The 21,341-nt window shown below is 45.9% G+C and overlaps 1 protein-coding gene across 1 annotated transcript in view; it reads right to left on the bottom strand.

The window, feature by feature from the left end:
• Positions 1-305: 305 nt before the first annotated feature.
• Positions 306-21,341, bottom strand: part of LOC142311973 (uncharacterized) — a 78,385-nt gene continuing 57,349 nt past the window's right edge. Inside the window, exon 12 of the mRNA XM_075350838.1 lies at positions 306-1,728. Within this exon, the coding sequence (XP_075206953.1) occupies positions 440-1,728 (1,289 nt within the window). The 3' untranslated portion in view covers positions 306-439. The remainder of the gene's footprint in view (positions 1,729-21,341) is intronic.

Genomic DNA, 21,341 nt, shown 5'->3' with positions numbered 1-21,341 from the left:
AAAAACATATTCCCCATACTCTGAACATGAATATGGCTTCTTCCCTGTGTCAATTCTCAGTTACAATGTTAAAATGATTCTTGTTTAAAACATTTTACATTCGGGTCATGAAAACACCTTACTTTCCCTATATGATTCATATGATGCCTAGCAAGATGTGATTTTGAACATGAAAATGCCTTTTTTTGCTGTATGAATTCACTGATTACTAACAATTTCCGCTTTTGTAGAGCAACTTTCCCCACATTTCAAACAAAAAAAAGGCTTCACCCCTGTGTGATTTCTTTTTTTTAATGTCTAGCAAGTGCAGATTTAATAGAAAACCAATTTCCACTTTCTAAACACACAAATTGCTTCTCCCAGTGTGAATTTTCTGATGTGAAACAAGTTCAGCTTTCCAAGGAAAACATTTCCCACATTCTAAACAAGAAAATGGCTTTTACCTTGTGTGAATTCTCCGATGTCGAGAAACATGTGATTGAGTAGAAAAACATTTCCCACATTCTGAACAAGAAAATGGCTTCTCCCCTGTGTGAATTCTCTGATGTCTAACAAGTTCAGGTTTACAAGGAAAACATTTCCCACATTCTGAACAAGAAAATGGATTCTCCCTTGTGTGAATTCGCTGGTGACTAACAATTTCAGCTTTTGTAGAACAACATTTCCCACATTCTGAACATGAAAATGGCTTTTCCTCTGTGTGAATTCTCTGATGTCGATTAACAAGTGATTTAGTAGAAAAACATTTCCCACATTCTGAACAAGAAAATGGCTTTTCCCCTGTGTGAATTCTCTGATGCTTAACAAAATCAGCTTTTCTATTATAACATTTCCCACATTCGGAACATGAAAATAATTTCTCCCCTGTGTGACATCTCTGATGTAAAACAAGTTCATATTTCCTAGAAAAACATTTCCCACATTCTGAACAAAAGAATGGCTTTTCCCCTGTGTGACTTCTCTGATGTCTAACAAGTTCAGCTTTACAAGAAAAATATTTCCCACATTCTGAACATAAAAATGCCTTTTCCCCTGTATGAATTTTCTGATGTCTAACAAGACCACGTTTACAATGAAAACATTTCCCACATTCTAAACAAAAAAATGGCTTTTCCCCTGTGTGAATTCTCTGATGTCTAATAAGTTCAGCTTTACAAGAAAAACATTTCCCACATTCTGAACAAAAAAAAGGCTTTTCCCCTGTGTGAATTCTCTGATGTCTAATAAGTTCAGCTTTACAAGAAAAACATTTCCCACATTCTGAACAAAAAAATGGCATTTCCCCTCCGTGAATTCTCCGATGTCGCGCAACATGTGATTTAGTAGAAAAACATTTCCCACATTCTGGACAAGAAAATGGCTTTTCCCCTGTGTGAATTCTCTCATGAATAACTAAATCAGCTTTTGTACTAGAACGTTTCCCACATTCTGAACATGAAAATGGCTTTTCTCCTGTGTGAATTCTCTGATGTATAATAAGTTTTGATTTCTTCATAAAACATTTACCACATTCGAAACATAAAAATGGTTTCCCCCTTATGGAAGCTATTTTATGTTCAACAGCCCTTCTGTGACTTTCTCGGTGTGAGTTTTGCATATTGGTCTTTGAGGAAGCAGAAGAAAGGACCTTGGATTCAGATGCATTAGTTGTAATGACATGTACTTCACATGTATCTGTTGCAAAATCTGAGAATTCCAGATGTCCTTCTGAGCTCCTAGTACAGTCATCTGCCAAGAAAAAAACTAATTTTATTATTTTTTCAATAACACTCCATTGCACTTATATTAATTTATTATTATATACTTTATAAAACAGTTCCTTACAAACTAATACAATTCAGTTATTAAAGGGTACCCATCACCAGATTTTGGCCTTCTAAACTAAAACTACCACATCAAGCAGCGCTTGTGCTGCATTCTATAAAGGTGTACGTTACCCCCTGACCATCCCTGTAGACCCCACAAATACCTTCATAAAATCTCCCGCCATAAATGTAAATGGTCTGGTCCACTGGGCATCCTAATCTGCACCTCCTGTCCCTCCTTTCACCATCCTCTTGTGCTGATTAACATGGATGAGGCCTCTTGCGTTATCCACTTAGGTATGCCAAGTCTCGCGCCTGCGCAGACATATTCCCTGCTCACTCAGGCACACTTCGCTCTGCCCTATTGCAGGCAGCGTCAAAAACATAGGTTTAGGAAACCCGCTTCGTCCATATCGCAAAGGCAAATTCTTGTGCCTGCGTAGAGAACTCACCACTTCTCCTCCTTCTCTGACCGTTTATATTTCACTCTGCCCTTCACTAATTGTTTCAAATTGCCTTTGAAAACTCAGAAACGAGCCTGTAATTAGTTTTATTATGTGATGTCAGCTCTTTACATATACTCTTTGACAGGTACCAGTATGTACCACAGCACATTGGAGGAGCATATTGATCATGTACATATAAGCCATCACTTTGGAGAAAGTATAAGGTTCTTTATTATTGTTTAATTTAACAAATGAGTGGATATAAGAAAAAGAGAACACATCCTTTATAATTTTTATATGTCATGCAAGCAAATAGAAACATTGCCCTTAAATACATATGTGGGTGCACTTCTCAAACTTGTTAAAGCATTGCCCTCTGCCTGTCATGATTTCCAGTCCCTGGTTCTTTTGTACATTACTTAGCCGTAGTGTAGTTTTTGAAATGTTCTATGCTCTGCATAAATGTGACCTAAAACTACATAAAAGACTTTCGGGCTAAAAGTAGATAAAGAGAAACAAATCAAATCAACGAGTTAAAAAGCTTATGGTCCTGTCACACGTAGCGATGTACCAACGATCCCACCAGCGATCCGACCTGGCAGGGATCGTTGGTGCGTCGCTACATGATCGCTGGTGAGCTGTCAATCAGGCAGATCTCACCAGCCACCAGCGATTCGTGAAACGATGCTGCGTTTGGTAACCAGGGTAAATATCGGGTAATTAAGCAAAGCGCTTTGCTTGATTACTCGATATTTACCCCGGTTACCAGCGTACACCGCTTACAGGCTGCCAGCGCTAGCTCCCTGTATATGTAGCTAGGGTACACATCGAGTTACTAAGCAAAGCGCTTTGCTTAGTTACCCAATATTTACCCTGGTTACCAGTGTACGCTGCTTACATAGAGTCGGTGCTCGTTGATCTCCCGCCGTCAAACACGCCGATGTGTGCTGCACAGCGGGAGACCAACGAGCAAAAAAAGGTCCTGATCGTTTTGTAACGATCAGCGACCTCGCAGCAGGGGCCAGCTCGCTGCTACGTGTCACACACAGCGACATCGCTGGGAAGGGCGCTGATACGTCACAAAACCTGTGACGTTTCAACGATCTCGCTATCGATATCTCTATGTGTGATGGGGGCTTTAGACTTTCATTATCTTTAAAATCAGGAAAATTAACCATTGTCACATTCCTGAGTGTCAAGGTCAGGTCTTTGTTACTGTGTTGTTCTTTATCGACACATAAATCTTATTTAAACCTTAAAGCTTCACTTTGGTCTTGGAGTTGTCCAGGGATGGGCAGCAATATTCTTTTGAAGAACACTGGCTTTTTCCTTACATTTTCAATGTCTAATGATGGTAGATGATATAAATTTTAAAGTTAAATAAGTTGTCTGACCATAAACGCCAACTTTTTTTAAGCTAATCTATGCAGTATTATCATTTAAAACACCCCTACATTTTTATTTCTAACTTTTATTCCTCTTCAATCACTTTATTCTCTGCACCCACATCATTTACCTGCAGCTCAAGCAAACTTGACATGTTCCTGTTCTTGTCTGCCGAACCTCACAGTCAGAGCTGGCACCTCCCATCCTCAGTGTCCAGCCCCGCCCTTTGCACACATATTGGCTGTCATTATTCTGCCCCAGCACTGATCACTCCAGCATTGGAAATAACAGCAGAGATCCAGCTTCCCTCATCTGTGACAGCACAATCACCTCACATTACATGTTCATCACATCTTACAGATCAATGTTTACTGCGTAATGATGACTATATATAGCACCTAATGTGAGTCTATAGTAGATATATGTGTATATTGTGTGTATATATCTAATATATAAAGCTGTGTGTGTGTGTATTCACATATACATACATACACATAGAGAGATAGAGATATATATTATATAATTTTGCACAGCCATGTCACTTGACAGGGAACATCAAAGACTGAGGGGAAAAATTTAAACCCGCGTGCGAGCATTATTTGGAGGAATATGGTGAGAACTATGACAAAGGTTAGTCAGCTGTTCCTGTACTATTAGGCTATGTGTCCACGGTAGAAGGTACCTGCGGATTTTTCTGCCTGAAAATCTGCGACTTTCGCGGCAAATCCGCACCCGCGGATTTGCCGCGGATTTTTTTTTTCCCCATTGAAAACGAAAAATCCGCACAAAATCTGCACCAAACAATTGACATGCTGCAGATTTTTCCGGATCAAAATCCGCGGCAAATCCGCAGCGGAAAAATCCGCAGCATGGACACAGCATTTCCAAAATGCCATTGAAATGGCTTGGAAGTGCTGCTGCTGCAGATTTTCGGGAAATCCGCGGCAAATCCGCGGCAAAATCCGCGCAAAATCCGCAGCGTGGGCACATAGCCTTACCCAGCTCCCTGCACTCTAGCAAAAATCCCCCCAGATCTACTCAGCAACTGGTCAAGGTGACAAATGAAATTAAGATTACAGAAGACTCTCCAGCCGGAGCAAGCCCTCCTGCTGAGTTAATTGTCCTGCTCAGGAGGTAGGAGGAGAACTACAAATTTACAATCGACCTTCAAAAGGATAAGCCCAGTCTGGACGGAGCCATTGAAAGTTACAATATTGGGGAGTGCATTGGTTCCACAAATTAGGGATGCATATATCAAGATTCCTGGACAGCAAGATGCACGTCACACATATTTCCGCTAAATTATGAGATGTACGTATCCATCAATAATTAATAACTGACTGTAGGAAGCCCCCAGACTCACCGTATTTCCTATTTCTATGGGTAGATAAATACCTGATCGGAAAAATAATGGTCATATCTTCCATGGGTGATGCTCAGGGGCATATAGATACCGATCAGAAGGACGTCAGAGTGACCCCCAGCCTGGTTCGTGACACCGCGCTTTACAGTTATTCACAAAAAAACTTGCTTACATTACAGACAATGGAGCTAGGAGCTACAGGTCATTAATAACAGCTCTGATTAGTTGCTATAGGTAACGAAGGACACTCTTAGTATAAGACAGCTTATGTGTGAGGTAATATGATGTCGGTGGAGAGACGAATAGAGAGAGAGAGACAGACAGACAAACACAGAGACAGACAGCTAGAGAGACAGAGACAGAGACAGAGACAGACAGGGAGAGTAGGAGACAGGTGGAAAGACAGAAAGACAGCTATTATCCCAGGCAACGCTCGGTACTACAGCTAGTATGTACCGTATTTTTCGGACCATAAGACGCACTTTTTTCCCCCCAAATGTTGGGGGAAAGTTGGGGGTGCGTCTTATGGTCTGACTATAGGGCTGCGGCCAGGAATCAGGGTGCTGCGGTGGAGCGGGTCATCGGGGGCACGAGCAGGCAGCAGCAGCGCCTGCCGTGACCACGTGGGCCCGCTCATTACATATGCACACCCATCCTCCCGCCCATCTCTCAGCGCAGAAGCCGGCGCTGCCAGGTGGGCGGGAGGACGAGCGGGGACGCGCGCATAGCAAAGAGCCGGCCCGCATGATCACCCCTGGCAATTACAGCCTGGAGTGATCATGTGCGGCTGTATTCACTGCCCCCCGCGCGTCATCATCAGTGCGGGGTGCAGTGAATCAGTGTACTCACCCGTCCCCGTGTGGAGCCGTCCCCCTGCAGCACGCGATGTCTTCCTGTCTGTGCCGGTCAGCTGATCTGTGCACAGACAGGAAGACATCGCGATGCTGCAGGGGAACGGCTCCACACACACAGGTCAGCGGCGCAGAGCGGAAGATATGATCGGTGCTGCAGGGAGTGAGGAACAGGTGAGTATAAACGTTTATTTTTTTTATATGTGCTATAGGATACAGGCCATATACCAGGATGGTATATGAGCACAATGGGGGCATATAGCAGGATGGGAGTATATGAGCAGGATAGATGGGGGGTATATGAACAGGATGGGGGTATATGAACAGGATGGGGGTATATGAACAGGATGGGGGTATATGAACAGGATGGGGGTATATGAACAGGATGGGAGTATATGAGCAGGATGGGGGAATATGAGCAGCATGGGGGTTTATAGCAGGATCATATACAAGGCAGGAGGATCATTACCAGGATGGGGTAACTTAGTAGAGAATTTGGGGACATTACCCCCATAACAGTGTCAGCAGCAGATCCTCGCCCCATAACAGTGTGTCATGACCACATTTTTTTGCTTGAAGTTTTATTTTCCTATTTTCCTACTCTAAAACCAGGGTGCGTCTTATAGTCCGGTGCGTCTTAGGCTATGTGCGCACGTTGCGTAAATACATGCAGTTACGCTGCGCTTTGTAGCGCAGCGTAACTGCATGCGTCCTGCGTCCACTGCACAGTCTATGGAGATTGTGCAGGGGCCGTGCGCACGTGGCGTTTTAGAGCGCAGCGCTTCGGCTACTGCCGAAGCGCTGCGTAAAAAGAAGTGACATGTCACTTCTTCCGTGCGCTTTGCCGGCAGCTCCTGCTCTGTCTATGGGAGGAGCTGCAGGCAGAGCGCATGGAATCGGCTTTTTTTTTTTTCACTACGGACATTTCTGCAGCGATTTAAAGTGCACATGTGCTCTTCAGATCGCTGCAGAAATGTCTGCAGTAACTGTACGCAACGTGCGCACATAGCCTTATAGTCCGAAAAATACGGTATGTATATATATCTATATCTATATATATCTAATATATAAAGCTGAGTGTATATACAGTGGGTACGGAAAGTATTCAGACCCTTTTAAATTTTTCACTCTGTTTCATTGTTGAATTTACCAAATGGCTGCAAAGTTCATTTTTTTTCTCATTAATGTACACTCTGCACCCCATCTTGACAGAACAAAAACAGACATGTTAAAATGGTTGCAAATTTAACAAGAAAAACTGAAATATCCCATGGTCATAAGTATTCAGACCCTTGCTCAGACACTCATATTTAAGTCACATGCTGTCCATTTCCTTGTGATCCTCCTTAAAATGGTTCTACTCCTTCATTAGAGTCCAGCTGTGTTTAATTAAATTGATAGAACTTGATTTGGAAAGGCACACACCTGTCTATATAAGACCTCACAGCTCACAGTGCATGTCAGACCAAATGAGAATCATGAGGTCAAAAGAAACTGTCCAAGGAGCTCAGTGACATAATTGTGGCAAGACACAGATGTGGCCAAGGTTACAAAAGAATTTCTGCAGTACTCAAGGCTCCAGTGGCCTCCATAATCCTTAAATGGAAGAAGTTTGGGACCACCAGATTCTTCCTAGACCTGGCCGTCCAGCCAAACTGAGCAATCGTGGGAGAAGAGCCTTCGTGAGAAAGGTAAAGAAGAACCCCAAGATCACTGTGGCAGAGCTCCAGAGATGCAGTAGGGACAAGAGAGAAAGTTGCACAAAGTTAACTATCACTGCAGCCCTCCACCAGTCGGGTCTTTACGGCAGAGTGGTCCGACGGAAGCCTCTCCTCAGTGCAAGACATATGAAAGCCCGCATAGAATTTGCAAACCAAAAAAACAAAACATATGAAGGACTCCCAGACTATGAGAAATAAGATTCTCTGGTCTGATGAGATGAAGATAGACCTTTTTGGTGATAATTCTAGCGGTATGTGTGGAGAAAACCAGGCACTGATCATCACCTGCCCAATAGAATCCCAACAGTGAAACATGGTGGTGGCAGCATCATGCTATGGGGGTGTTTTTCAGCTACAGGGCCAGGACGACTGGTTGCAATTGAAGGAAAGATGAATGCGGCCAAGTACATAGATTTCCTGGAAGAAAACCTCTTCCAGAGTGCTCTGGACCTCAGACTTGGCCGAAGAGTCACCTTCCAACAAGACACAATGACCCTAAGCACACAGCTAAAATAACAAAAGGAATGGCTTCAGAACAAATCTGACCATTCTTGACCGGCCCAGCCAGAGCCCTGACCTAAACCCAATGGAGCATCTCTGGTGAGACCTGAAAATAAAGATTTTCAGTACGCACCGTAAAATCTTTTTTTTCGAAGCCTTCATTGGGGGACACAGGAGACTGTGGGTATATGCTGCTGCCACTAGGAGGTGACACTAGGCAAAAAAAAGCTAAAAAGTTAACTTCTCCTCAGTAGTATATACCCACCTACCGGCAGAGAACTATTCAGTTTGTGATAAAGCAGTAGTAAGAGATAAAGTGTAGTTAGGAGGAGCTAGAGATATATAAAATATATGGGTGGGACCTATGTCCCCCAATGAAGGCTTCGAACAAAAAGATTTACGGTGATTACTGAAAATCTTTATTTCTCTATCGCCTCATTGGGGGACACAGGAGACTGTGGGACGTTTCAAAGCAGTTTCTTAGGGTGGGAAAATTTTTTAAAATGTATTATCATCAGCTAGGTGACGTTTAGGCTAGTTTCACACTTGCGTTGGACAGCTTCCGTAGCATTGCGTCGTGTGACGGATGCAATGGATGCGTTGCATATAGTGGCACAACGCAATGCTGCGGATCGTACAAAATAACGGAAAGCGTTATTTTTTTTTTTTCTTCTTTACAGTACCGGCAGCTGACTATTGTGAATGATCAGCTGATCGCTCTTAATAGCCGGCGGCTGAGCGCGCTCACATGCCGGCGGCCCAGCGCTCAGCTGAGCGCTATAACATGCCGGCGGCCGAGCGCTCAGCTGAGTGCCCTGACATGCCGGCGGCCGAGCGCTCAGCTGAGGGCCCTGACATGCCGGCGGCCGAGCGCTCAGCTGAGGGCCCTGACATGCCGGCGGCCGAGCGCTCAGCTGAGGGCCCTGACATGCCGGCGGCCGAGCACTCAGCTGAACGTTCGGCCACCGAGAAATAAAATAAAGTTTGTGATTTAAAAAAAAAAAAAAAAAAAAAAAGAGCATGCGCAGTGAAAAATAAAGGTTTCCGCTGCTCAAAAAAAGTTACATGCAGCGTTCCATCCGCCCGGCGCAGCGTCAAAATAACGACGCTGCGTCGTCCAGCGGATCCAACGCTGACACTTGCGTTACAGTCTATGGAGAATAGCGCAGTGCGTTAACGGACTGCGCTATTCTCCAGAGTGACGGACTGCGCTGAACGCAAGTGTAAAAGTAGCCCAACTGCCGTCTGCAGAACTTTTGTACCTAAAAGTGCATCAGCTGATGAATGTGTGTTGACTTTGTAAAATTTTGAAAAGGTGTGTAGAGAAGCCCAGGTGGCCGCTTTGCAGACTTGCAAAAGGGAAGCTTGATGTTGTACTGCCAAGGAAGCTGCAACTGCTCGTGTAGAGTGAGCTTTTACTTCCCGGAGGAGGTTTTTGTCCTTTAATTCGGTATGTTTCTAAAATTGCGGAACGTATTCATCTGGCAATGGTTGATTTAGAAGCGGCAAAACCTCTGCGATGTCCGCTGGGAATGACAGAAAGTGAATATGTTCTTCTGAAGTCCTTTGTTCTGGAGAGATAAATGCGAATTGCCCTGACTAGGTGAGTTTGTGTAGTGCTACTTCTGTGGGATGATTAGGAACAGGACAAAATGAGGGAAGAACGATCTCTTTATTAAGGTGAAAAGAAGAAATGACTTTGAAAAGGAAGGCAGGCACTGGTCGTAATACTATTTTATCTTGATGAATAATTAGGTACGGTGCACGACAGGAGAGAGCAGCAAGCTCCGAGACTCTACGTATAGACTTAATAGCTAGTAGAAATGTGACCTTCCCTAATAAAATAAGTAATGTTGATGACTGAATTGGCTCGAAAGGTGTATTTTGGAGCGCATTGAGTACTAGATTAAGATCCCAGGGTTCTACTAGATGATGATAGGGAGGCTTAACGTGAGCTTCCCCATGTAAAAAGGTTCGTACTTGGGAGAGAGAAGCCATGTTATTTTGAAACAGTATTGAAAGAGCTGAAATTTGTCCTTTGAGAGAACTGAGACTGAGACCAGACTAACCCAGTCTGTAAAAAAAAAAAAATAAGATGTTAGACAACTTTAATTGTAGGGGAGAAACTGTGTTCGACTCACACCATCGAAAAAAGGCTTTCCATGTCCGGCAATAAATTCTTGATGTGGAAGGTTTCTTGGCTTTTATCATGGTTTGAATAACTGGATCAGATAAGCCTAAGTCCTTTAAAATAGCGTTTTTAACAGCCATGCCGTCAAACTGAGAAACCGTGAATTCAGGAGAGAAATTAGACCTTGTGAGAGTAAAGCCTGCTTTACACGTTACGATTTAGCATACGATATCGTATGCGATCGTAACCGCCCCCATCGTATGTGCGGCACGTTCAATTTGTTGAACGTGTCGCACATACGATTTTTTCCCGTCACACGTACTTACCCGTCCATACGACCTCGATGTGGGCGGCGAACGTCCACTTCCTGGAGTGGGAGGGATGTTCAGCGTCACATCAACGTCACGCGGCAGCCGGCCAATAGAAGCGGAGGGGCGGAGATGAGCGGGACGTAAACATCCTGCCCACCTCCTTCCTTCCGCATGGCCAGGAGCCGCGGGACGCAGGTAAGCTGCAGTTCATCGTTCCTGGGGTCTCACACACAGCGATGCGTGCTACCCCGGGTACGATGAACAACCTAACGTTCAATATTTAGGAATTGAACGACGTGCATGCGATGAACGTTTTACCGTTCAATCGCAAACGCACATAGCTGTCACACGTTACAATATACCTTACGATGCCGGATGTGCGTCACTTACGATGTGACCCCGCCGACACATCGTAAGATATATTGTAGCGTGTAAAGCGGCTTTTAGTCTTGATGGTCTGGAAGCTTGAGTGGAGCGTCTAACAACATATTGACGACCTCGGCGTACCAAGATCTCCTTGGCCAGTCTGGAGTTATTAGAATCACTGGTACGTTCTCTGCCTTGATCTTTACTATTCTGGGAATGAGCGACAGAGGAGGAAACAGATAAGGTAGACTGAACTGTGCCCATGATATTGCTATTGGGTCTGACGCAACTGCTAGAGGATCCCTTGTTCTGGAAACGAAGTAAGGAACCTTGTTGTTCTTTCTGGATGCCATTAGATCTACGTCCTGGCATGCTCCACTGTTGTCATATCATGTGAAAGACTTTGGGATGTAGTGACCATCCTCCGAATGCTAGCCCCTCTCTGCTAAGGTAACCGGCATCCAAGTTCTCCACACCTGGAATGTGGATTGCTGATAACCGAGGTACGTGATTCTCTGCCCATGTCAGTATCTTGGCCACTTCTGCCATGACTTTTGGACTTCTGGTGCCTCCTTCGTGATTTATGTATGCTACCGCTGTGGCATTATCCGACTGAATGCGAGTTGGTCGGTTCAACAGAAGAATCTGCCAATAAATCAGGGCAAGATGTATGGCTCGGATTTCTAGGATGTTGATCGAAAGAGAGAGGTTTCCTGAGTTTTCCAACGACCCTGAATTGTAAGGTTTTGGAAAACTGCTCCCCATCCTGTTAGACTGGCATCTGTCGTAATCACTAGCCAATGAACTGGAAGCAACGACCGTACCTGTTGTATGAGTGTGGACTGCAACCACCATGTGAGCGACTGTTGAACTTGAGGCGTTAACTGTATCGGTAGATCCAGTGTTGTCAATGATTTGATCCATTGAGACAGAATGGCTAGCTGTAGAGGTCTGCTGTGAAACTGGCTCAAAAGGTACTGCTTCGAAAGTTGCCACCATCTTTCCTAATGTCTTCATGCAAGTACGGACTGAGAGGGACCTGGACTGGACGAGAAGACGCGTATCCTGTTGCAAGGCGAGTCTTTTTTGATCCGTCAGGAATACCTTTGCTTGAATTGTGTCGAACAACATGCCTAGGAATGTCAGGCGTTGTTTTGGAATCATGGACGACTTTTTCTTGTCGATTATCCATTCTAGACGTGATAACGTCTATGTTGTAATGTGAAGACTTTGGAGACATTCTTGTTTTGATGGAGCCTTTATTAGAATGTCATCTAGGTAGGGAATGACTATGATCCCTCTTGTGCGTAGAATGGCCATTGCAGCTGCCATGACTTTGGTAAAGACTCTGGGAGCAGTTGCCAGACCGAAGGGAAGTGCTGTGACCTGATAATGATCCTCATCTACTGCGAACCAATGGAACCTTTGGTGTCCGTGATAGATTGGTATGTGGAGATATGCGTCTTGGATATCTATTGAGCACATGAATTCCCTAGGTTCCATAGATGAGATTACCGCTCAAAGAAACTCCATCTTGAAATGACGTAATTTTACTGACTGATTGAGCTGTTTTAGATCTAGGATAGGTCGTACCATTCCGTCTTTCTTTGGGACTACGAACAAGTTGGCATAAAAACCTGAAAAACGTTCTTTCGAAGGTACAGGCACGATGACGCCTGTTCTCTGAAGAGTGGAAATTGCTGAGTAAAACCCCTGTACGAGGGCTTTGGTTTTCGGTGGTCGGGATAACACGAAGCAATGTTTTGGTAGGAAATAGAATTCTATCTTGTATACGATGGAAACAATTTCTCAGATCCATGAATCTCCAACCTCTGAAAACCAAATGTTCTTGAAAAAAAAGGAGTCGGCCACCTATATTGAGATCTTTTTGTTGTTTGTCATGCGTTGTTGAACTTGTTGGTTTTGGATCTGAATGGTGTTTGTCCATTTTGATGACGACCTCCGAGAAAGGGCAAACTTGTGATAGTTTTCTTAGATGAGGATTCTGCATTCCATGACTTAAGCCATACAACGCTACGGATTGCTACCATATTGGCTGCTGCAGCGGCTGAACAGCTGGCAATATCTAAAGAGGCTGATAGTAGATATTTTCCTGCATAAGCTATTTGACTAGCGAGGTTTGCTAGTTCTTCAGGAGGCGCACCATTATGAATGCCATCGCACAGATGTTTGGACCATGCTGATACAGATTTAGAGACCCAAGCAGAAGCAAATGCTGGACATAAAGCTGCTCCTGTTTCTTCAAAAGCAGATTTGGTTAAGGCTTCTACTTGTCTATCATAACAATCCTTTAGGCCAGGGGTCTCAAGCACGCGGCACGCGGGCCGCATGCGGCCCGTCAGGCTGCTTCGTGCGGCCCCAGGCCCGTGCCCCTGTTCACTATCGCGGCAGGTGCAGGGGCCGCAGCCACTGTCTGCACTTTGTTAGATGAGTGTTTTGCCGGCGCTGCGTTCTCAGAGGCAAGGACTGTGCGCGCGCAGCGCCGGCAAAACAACCATCTGATCTGACATAAATCGCTGCCAGGGGCTGCGGCCCCTGCACCGGCTGCGATAGTCACCGGGGCACGGCCTGCAGACAGCAAGAAGCAGAGATGAGGAGCCGAGGGAACGCGGGACAGGTGAGAAGAATGGTGGTTTTTTATTTTTTGTGTATGTGAAGGACGGCACATTAACCACTTAGCGACCTATGACGTACTGGGTACATCATGGCTCCCTGGTACTTAAGGATCCATGACATACCCAGTACGTCATGGCGAAATCGCAGCCCCGGTGGCTGCGATCGCTGTTTGCATTGCAAATAGCAAATACCTTAGATTCGGGGAGGAGGGGACCTCAGGAGGGGTGGTGTCTCCTCCCCGGACCTACGGAGGCTGTGATTGGCCACGCGGCGTTCGTCAGCCAATCACAGCCACTGTAATGTTTCAGCCATTGAAAATGGCTGTAACATTGAAATCCAGCCCTGATCAGTGCAGCTGTAGCACTGATCATTGGCTGGAGCTGGGTGACCTCTGTTTCACCCGCCCCCAGCTCTGATTGGAGAGACAGGCCTTGTGACCGATCTGTCCAATCACTGTGGATCTGGGGCCAGAGACCGCCCCCCTCAGCTTCACTCAGGAATCTGGGTGGAAGCCGAGAGCGATCGGTAAATTATCACCTTTCACCCGCCGCCACTGCCCCCACCACCCATTACTACAGGATGGGGACATTACTATAGAATAGGGACAAGGTGAGCACATTACTATAGAATAGGGACAAGGTGGGCGCATGACTATAGAATAGGGACAAGGTGGGCACATGACTATAGGATGGGGACAAGGTGGGCACATGACTATAGGATGGGGACAAGGTGGGCACATGTCTATAGAATAGGGACAAGGTGGGCACATGACTATAGAATAGGGACAAGGTGGGCACATGACTATAGGATGGGGACAAGGTGGGCATATGACTATAGAATAGGGACAAGGTGGGCACATGACTATAGAATAGGGACAAGGTGGGCACATTACTATAGGATGGGGACAAGGTGGGCACATGACTATAGGATGGGGACAAGGTGGGCACATGACTATAGAATAGGGACAAGGTGGGCACATGACTATAGAATAGGGACAAGGTGGGCACATTACTATAGGATGTGGACAAGGTGGGCACATTACTATAGAATAGGGACAAGGTGGGCACATGTCTATAGGATGGGGACAAGGTGGGCACATGTCTATAGGATGGGGACAAGGTGGGCACATGTCTATAGGATGGGGACAAGGTGGGCACATGTCTATAGGATGGGGACAAGGTGGGCACATGACTATAGAATAGGGACAAGGTGGGCACATGACTATAGAATAGGGACAAGGTGGGCACATGACTATAGGATGGGGACAAGGTGGGCACATGATTATAGGATGGGGACAAGGTGGGCACATGACTATAGAATAGGGACAAGGTGGGCACATGACTATAGGATGGGGACAAGGTGGGCACATGATTATAGGATGGGGACAAGGTGGGCACATGACTATAATGGGGACAAGGTGGGCACATGACTATAGGATGGGGACAAGGTGGGCACATGACTATAGGATGGGGACAAGGTGGGCACATGACTATAGGATGGGGACAAGGTGGGCACATCACTATAGGATGGGGACAAGGTGGGCACATCACTATAGGATGGGGACATTACTAAAAGATGGGGACATTACAAGGATGGGCATAATACTATTGGATGGGGACATTACTATAGAATAGGGACAAGGCTGGGGTCATTACTATAGGATGGGGACAAGGTGGGCACATTACTATAGGATAGGGAACATCACTAAAAGATGTTGGCCAAAATTTCTATATAGTGATAATTGTAACACTATTAGTTACAAGAAAGGGATAAAATGTAAAAAAAAAACAAAATAAGGCATGACTTTTTTTTTTTTAACATCAAAATTTTTTTTTTAGATTTAACCAAAGAATGTGCACATTTGTTATAATAAACAAGTGAAAAATGTTGAAAATCAGTCATCCAGAGGCGTGTAAAAAAATATATATGGTACCAATAAAAATGTCACTTTGTCCTGCAAAGAATGCGGCCCCCCAAATAATTTTTTTCCTCTGTGCGGCCCATACACCCACCCGAGTTTGAGACCCCTGCTTTAGGCTAACTCCATCTGATAATGGCAGGATTGTACTGGCAGAGAGCAGAGATACTGGTGGATCAACAGATGGTGACTTTGTCCATTTTTTAACAATATCAGCAGAAAAGGGATACAATATATCCATAAATTCCTTTCTTTTAAATTTTTTGTCAGGTTGTGCCCACTGTCTGTCCACTAGATCTTGGAACGCTTTATGATCTGAGAAAACTACCGGAGCCTATTTGTTTTTCCTGAAAGAAATGTGGTGCTTTTCCTGAGGAGCAAATGCAAAGAACAGTGCAGCTCACCTGTTGTGATTCATTGGAGACCAGCAATTTTTGACCATGCACGGACCAGAAGGAGAAAGACAACTTCAAGCAGATAAGGAGATAAATTTGTAAGATTGTCCAGCAAACCGGTCCAATGTTTTAAAAGTTAAAAAAAAAAAAAATTCTTTATTTCATCATAGATAAAATTCCATCATGTCAAGTACAAAAAACAGAGCAGGAAGACGCGTTTCGGATATCACATCCTTATTCTGTCTGGAGACAGAATAAGGATGTGATATCCGAAACGCGTCCTCCTGCTCTATGTTTTTTGTACTTGACATGATGGAATTTTATCTACGATGAAATAAAGAAAAACATTTTTTTACTTTTAAAACTTTGGACCTGTTTGCTGGACAATCTTACAAATGTATCCGCTTTTCCTGAGAAGTGTTAGTGTCTGTAATGTTTAAAGCTTGATTTACAGCCTGAACTAAACTATCTACCATATCTCTTATTTTGAAAGAGCGATCCAAATCAGAGTCCGAGTCAGAATCCGAATTCTGACTGGATTCAGATTCTAGTAATATACGTATCTCTGGTGTGGCAGATGGTCCCTCAGAGGATGTGGATGGAGAAGGTGAGAGAGATCTAGTGCGAGACCTAGAAAGAGAGACGATATGGGTTCGTGTTCTAGAACCTGTTTGCGATTTATCAGCTTGAGATGACCGTTCCGGTAACCGAGATTCACCATGAGAGGAGATGATGTTTCCGGAAGTATAGTCGTGTAGCGATAGTTTTTGCATGACTGTAACCAGTGTCTGAGATACTCTGGTTAGGTCGGCTACAGACTGTGATAGAGTTGAGGCCCACTCTGGAATAGAGGACTCACTCTCTATCTGTCTATTGTCAGGGGGCTCCTGGGCATCAGAAACCGCATGATTAGTACAAGAACATAATGATGTGTCCTGTGCAGATGTAAACTTTGAATTGCAGGTAGACCAAGCATAGACTGAAACACTGGCTGCTAATGAAGACTTATCCTTCCTTGTATTAGCCATTGTTAACTATGGAAAGATAGTAGAGAAATGTAGAAAAAGAAAATAGCTAGTAGGTAGGAATGACTATGAGGAGGAGACCGAATGTGTCTCTAGTGGAAAAAATCCTACCCAGAATTAGTCGGTGTCCTGCGCGATGTGTCCTGCTGCAGCGTGTGTCCCCACTTGAGAGCTAGCCAGAAATGTGGTCGATGAAACTCTGTCCTAGTGATAATACCAGCAAGCTCATGTTTACATAGCAAACAATGAGGAGGGCTGAACTCTATGATGACCGGAAACGCATAGACCAGAAGGATAAAGAGGAGGTGCGTTCAACATTTACCTCCTTTGAAAACTTCTGTACACTGTACAGAAGATGGCCGTGGGCGGTGTGTCCTTCTTGGTGAGTGGTGTGTGTCGCCCCAGCGGTCTGGTTGCCACTACAGTGTTGCCCCCCTCAAAAAGGTTAATGCTGAGCCTGGAGGTAGTTGGGGAAATCCATTGGCCAGTAAGTACCATCATTCAACACAGTTTCTCTCCCAGGCCAGCAGAAGGAGCTCTAAACCTGGAGTTCCAGGGAGGATCCCTTAAGCTCTGACCTGGGGGAGTTAGTTAGTCTGTGAGGAGAGTTCATAGAGACAAGGACTCGAGTAGTGTGGTGTGTGAGCTGGGAGCTGAGCCAGATTGCTTGGCCCAGGAAAACACATCCACAGAGAGGCAAAAAGGAGGAGAACATTGGGAATGGAGCGCAGCCAGCTCACTCCAACGTCATAGCTAAAGAAATTGAATATCGGAGTTCAGGGCCACTCGAGTACCAGTGGTCGCATCCGGAGGACAAGAGGACTGCAGGTCTCTGTCCACCCCGCACCCGGAGGTGCAGCTGCAAAGCCAGGGCTGGAAGCCCAGATAGAAAGAACAGCACCTTTGACAGTCCACGCAGCCCGCCATATGGGAGAGGTAACAAATTACCTCAGAGAGCAGCAGAACGGGTCTCAGCATACTGAAACAGTGGGACCCGTTTACACAAAGAGCGTAGGGAGCAGGCCTCATTACTCACCTGGCCAGTGTGAGACCCCCGACTGCTTCCAGGCCACTGGATCGCCATTACCACCTGTAAAAGACTCACTGGACTTCACTGGTTGGACAAGTAAAGGAGAAGGTAAAAGGAAATTACTGTCTGTGTCTGTACCTTTCCACTGCCCTGTTGGCCCTGCACCTCGTCCACAAACACCATAAACTTTACAAAGTACCAAAGGTTGCCCCGGGGTACCCGCTCTACCTGTGGAGAGCAAGCAACATCTCCGCTGCTATAACATCAGCCCCGGAGGTCCCTTCCAGCAGCTGCGGCCCTAAAGAGCTGCAATTTACCACAGGTGGCGTCACGAATCTGTCATAAACTTTAAACACTATCATCACCCCTACAGCCGCCATATTAAATTGACACCGCCAGGGTCACGGAGTCGGGCCCCTCCACCGCTGACTACACCGGACTAGTCTGGCCCGACACAGAGTCACCCAAAGCCCTGTGGTGGGCGAGTCAGGTGAGAGTGACACGTATAAGAGTATGAGACGATGGCTGCGATGGGCGTGTATTAACCCCGTGTGCGCTGTAAGTGACCCGTGTATGAGATGAGGCCTGCGTGGAAACTGTAGCCGGGAACCTGATATGGAGAGAGGCAGTAAGGAGAGCGCGGTGACCTGAATGTTAAGGTGAGCGGAGGTGCCCTGGAGCCCCGGTGACAGCGAGAACAGAAGACACAGGGTCCTACCTTGTCTTCATAACGCTGCTTGTGCCACATCTTTGGTGTTCACACTGTCTCTCTCTCTCTGATGGTCGCTTCGCTATGGTGAGCGAACGGATCGTTTATCTATAATCCAAACCCTGAATGCTGACACGTTAGTTAACGATCCTGCGATCTGGACCTGAGAGCCGACAGTAGGATATCTGCATCCTCTGCGGCCTCGGTCTCTGTGTGGGAAAGCAGAGTGACCTATTACACTCTGTTGCCCTCTCTCTCTGTGTGGGAAAGCAGAGTGACCTATTACACTCTGTTGCCCTCTCTCTCTCTGTGGGAAAGCAGAGTGACCTATTACACTCTGTTGCCCTCTCTCTCTGTGTGGGAAAGCAGAGTGACCTATTACACTCTGTTGCCCTCTCTCTCTGTGTGGGAAAGCAGAGTGACCTATTACACTCTGTTGCCCTCTCTCTCTCTGTGGGAAAGCAGAGTGACCTATTACACTCTGTTGCCCTCTCTCTGTGTGTGGGAAAGCAGAGTGACCTATTACACTCTGTTGCCCTCTCTCTCTCTGTGGGAAAGCAGAGTGACCTATTACACTCTGTTGCCCTATGAAAAAGCATGTTCTACGGAAAAAGGAAAAAAAAAAAAAAAGATATTAATGAAAAAAAAACGACAATTGTGAAAAAAAAAAAAAAAAAAAAAAAAAAAAAAAAAAAAGAAATAAAAATGTGGGACTGGAGAAAAAGAAGGGAATTTTGTTTACTTACCGTAAATTCCTTTTCTTCTAGCTCCAATTGGGAGACCCAGACAGTGGGTGTATAGCTACTGCCTCTGGAGGCCGCACAAAGAACTACACTTAAAAGTGTAAGGCCCCTCCCCTTCTGGCTATACACCCTCCCGTAGGAGTACGGATTCCTCAGTTTTAGTACCAAAGCAAGAAGGAGGAAAGCCAATAACAGTTTCAAAAACAAATTCAATCCGATAACAAGATCGGAGAACTTAAGAAACAACATGAACAACATGTGCACCCGAAAAATGAAACCCTAAGAACAAATAGGGCGGGTGCTGGGTCTCCCAATTGGAGCTAGAAGAAAAGGAATTTACGGTAAGTAAACAAAATTCCCTTCTTCTTTTTCGCTCCTAATTGGGAGACCCAGACAGTGGGACGTCCAAAAGCAGTCCCTGGGTGGGTAAAAAGATACCACATGAACGGGCTGTCAGACAGCCCTTTCCTACAGGTGGGCCACCGCCGCCTGAAGGACCCGTCTACCTAGGCTGGCATCTGCCGAAGCGTAGGTATGCACTTGATAGTGTTTGGTAAACGTGTGCAGACTCGACCAGGTAGCCGCCTGGCACACTTGCTGAGCCGTAGCCTGATGCCGCAATGCCCAGGACGCACCCACGGCTCTGGTAGAATGGGCCTTCAGTCCAGATGGAATCGGAAGCCCAGCAGAACGGTATGTGTGAAGAATTGGTTCCTTGATCCACCGCGCCAGGGTGGATTTGGAAGCTTGCGATCCCTTATGCTGACCAGCGACTAGGACAAAGAGCGCATCAGAACGGCGTAGAGACGCCGTGCGAGAAATGTAAATCCTGAGTGCTCTCACCAGGTCCAACAGATGTAAACCCTTTTCAAATTGGTGAACTGGATGCGGACACAAAGATGGCAAAGTGATATCCTGATTGAGATGAAAGGAAGAAACCACCTTGGGAGAAAACTCTGGAATTGGACGCAGTACTACCTTGTCTTGGTGAAACACCAGGAAGGGAGATTTGCAAGATAACGCCGCTAGCTCGGACACTCTTCGAAGAGACGTGACCGCCACAAGAAAAACTACCTTTTGTGAAAGCCGAGAAAGGGAAACCTCTTTCAAAGGCTCGAAAGGCGGCTTCTGGAGAGCAATGAGAACCTTGTTTAGATCCCAGGGTTCCAATGGCCGTCTGTAAGGAGGAACGATATGACAAACTCCTTGGAGAAACGTGCATACTTTAGAAAGCCGTGCCAAGCGCTTCTGAAAGAATACGGATAGCGCGGAGACTTGACCCTTAAGAGAGCTAAGCGACAAACCTTTTTCCAACCCAGACTGCAGGAAGGAAAGAAAAATTGGCAATGCAAATGGCCAGGGAGAAAACCCTTGAGCCAAGCACCAAGCTAAGAATATCTTCCACGTCCTGTGATAGATCTTAGCTGAGGATGGTTTTCTAGCCTGTCTCATTGTGGCAACAACTTCATGAGATAAACCTGAGGCCGCTAGGATCCAGGACTCAATGGCCACACAGTCAGGTTCAGGGCCGCAGAATTCAGATGGAAAAACGGCCCTTGAGACAGCAAATCTGGACGGTCTGGTAGTGCCCACGGTTGGCCTACCGTGAGATGCCACAGATCCGGGTACCACGACCTTCTTGGCCAGTCTGGAGCGACGAGAATGGCTCGATGGCAGTCGGACCTGATTTTCCGGAGAACTCTGGGTAACAATGCTAGAGGTGGGAACACATAGGGGAGTCGGAATTGCGACCAATCCTGAACCAAGGCGTCTGCCGCCAGCGCTCGGTGATCGTGAGACCGTGCCATGAAAACTGGGACCTTGTTGTTGTGCCGTGACGCCATCAGATCGACGTCCGGCGTCCCCCAGCGGCAACAGATCTGCTGAAACACGTCCGGGTGAAGGGACCATTCTCCTGCGTCCATGCCCTGGCGACTGAGAAAGTCTGCTTCCCAGTTTTCCACGCCTGGGATGTGAACTGCGGATATGGTGGACGCTCTGCT

The sequence above is a fragment of the Anomaloglossus baeobatrachus genome, chromosome 5 (assembly GCF_048569485.1).
Source record: "Anomaloglossus baeobatrachus isolate aAnoBae1 chromosome 5, aAnoBae1.hap1, whole genome shotgun sequence".
In the NCBI taxonomy this organism is placed as follows: domain Eukaryota; kingdom Metazoa; phylum Chordata; class Amphibia; order Anura; family Aromobatidae; genus Anomaloglossus; species Anomaloglossus baeobatrachus.
This window is presented reverse-complemented; position numbering and strand designations above follow the sequence as displayed.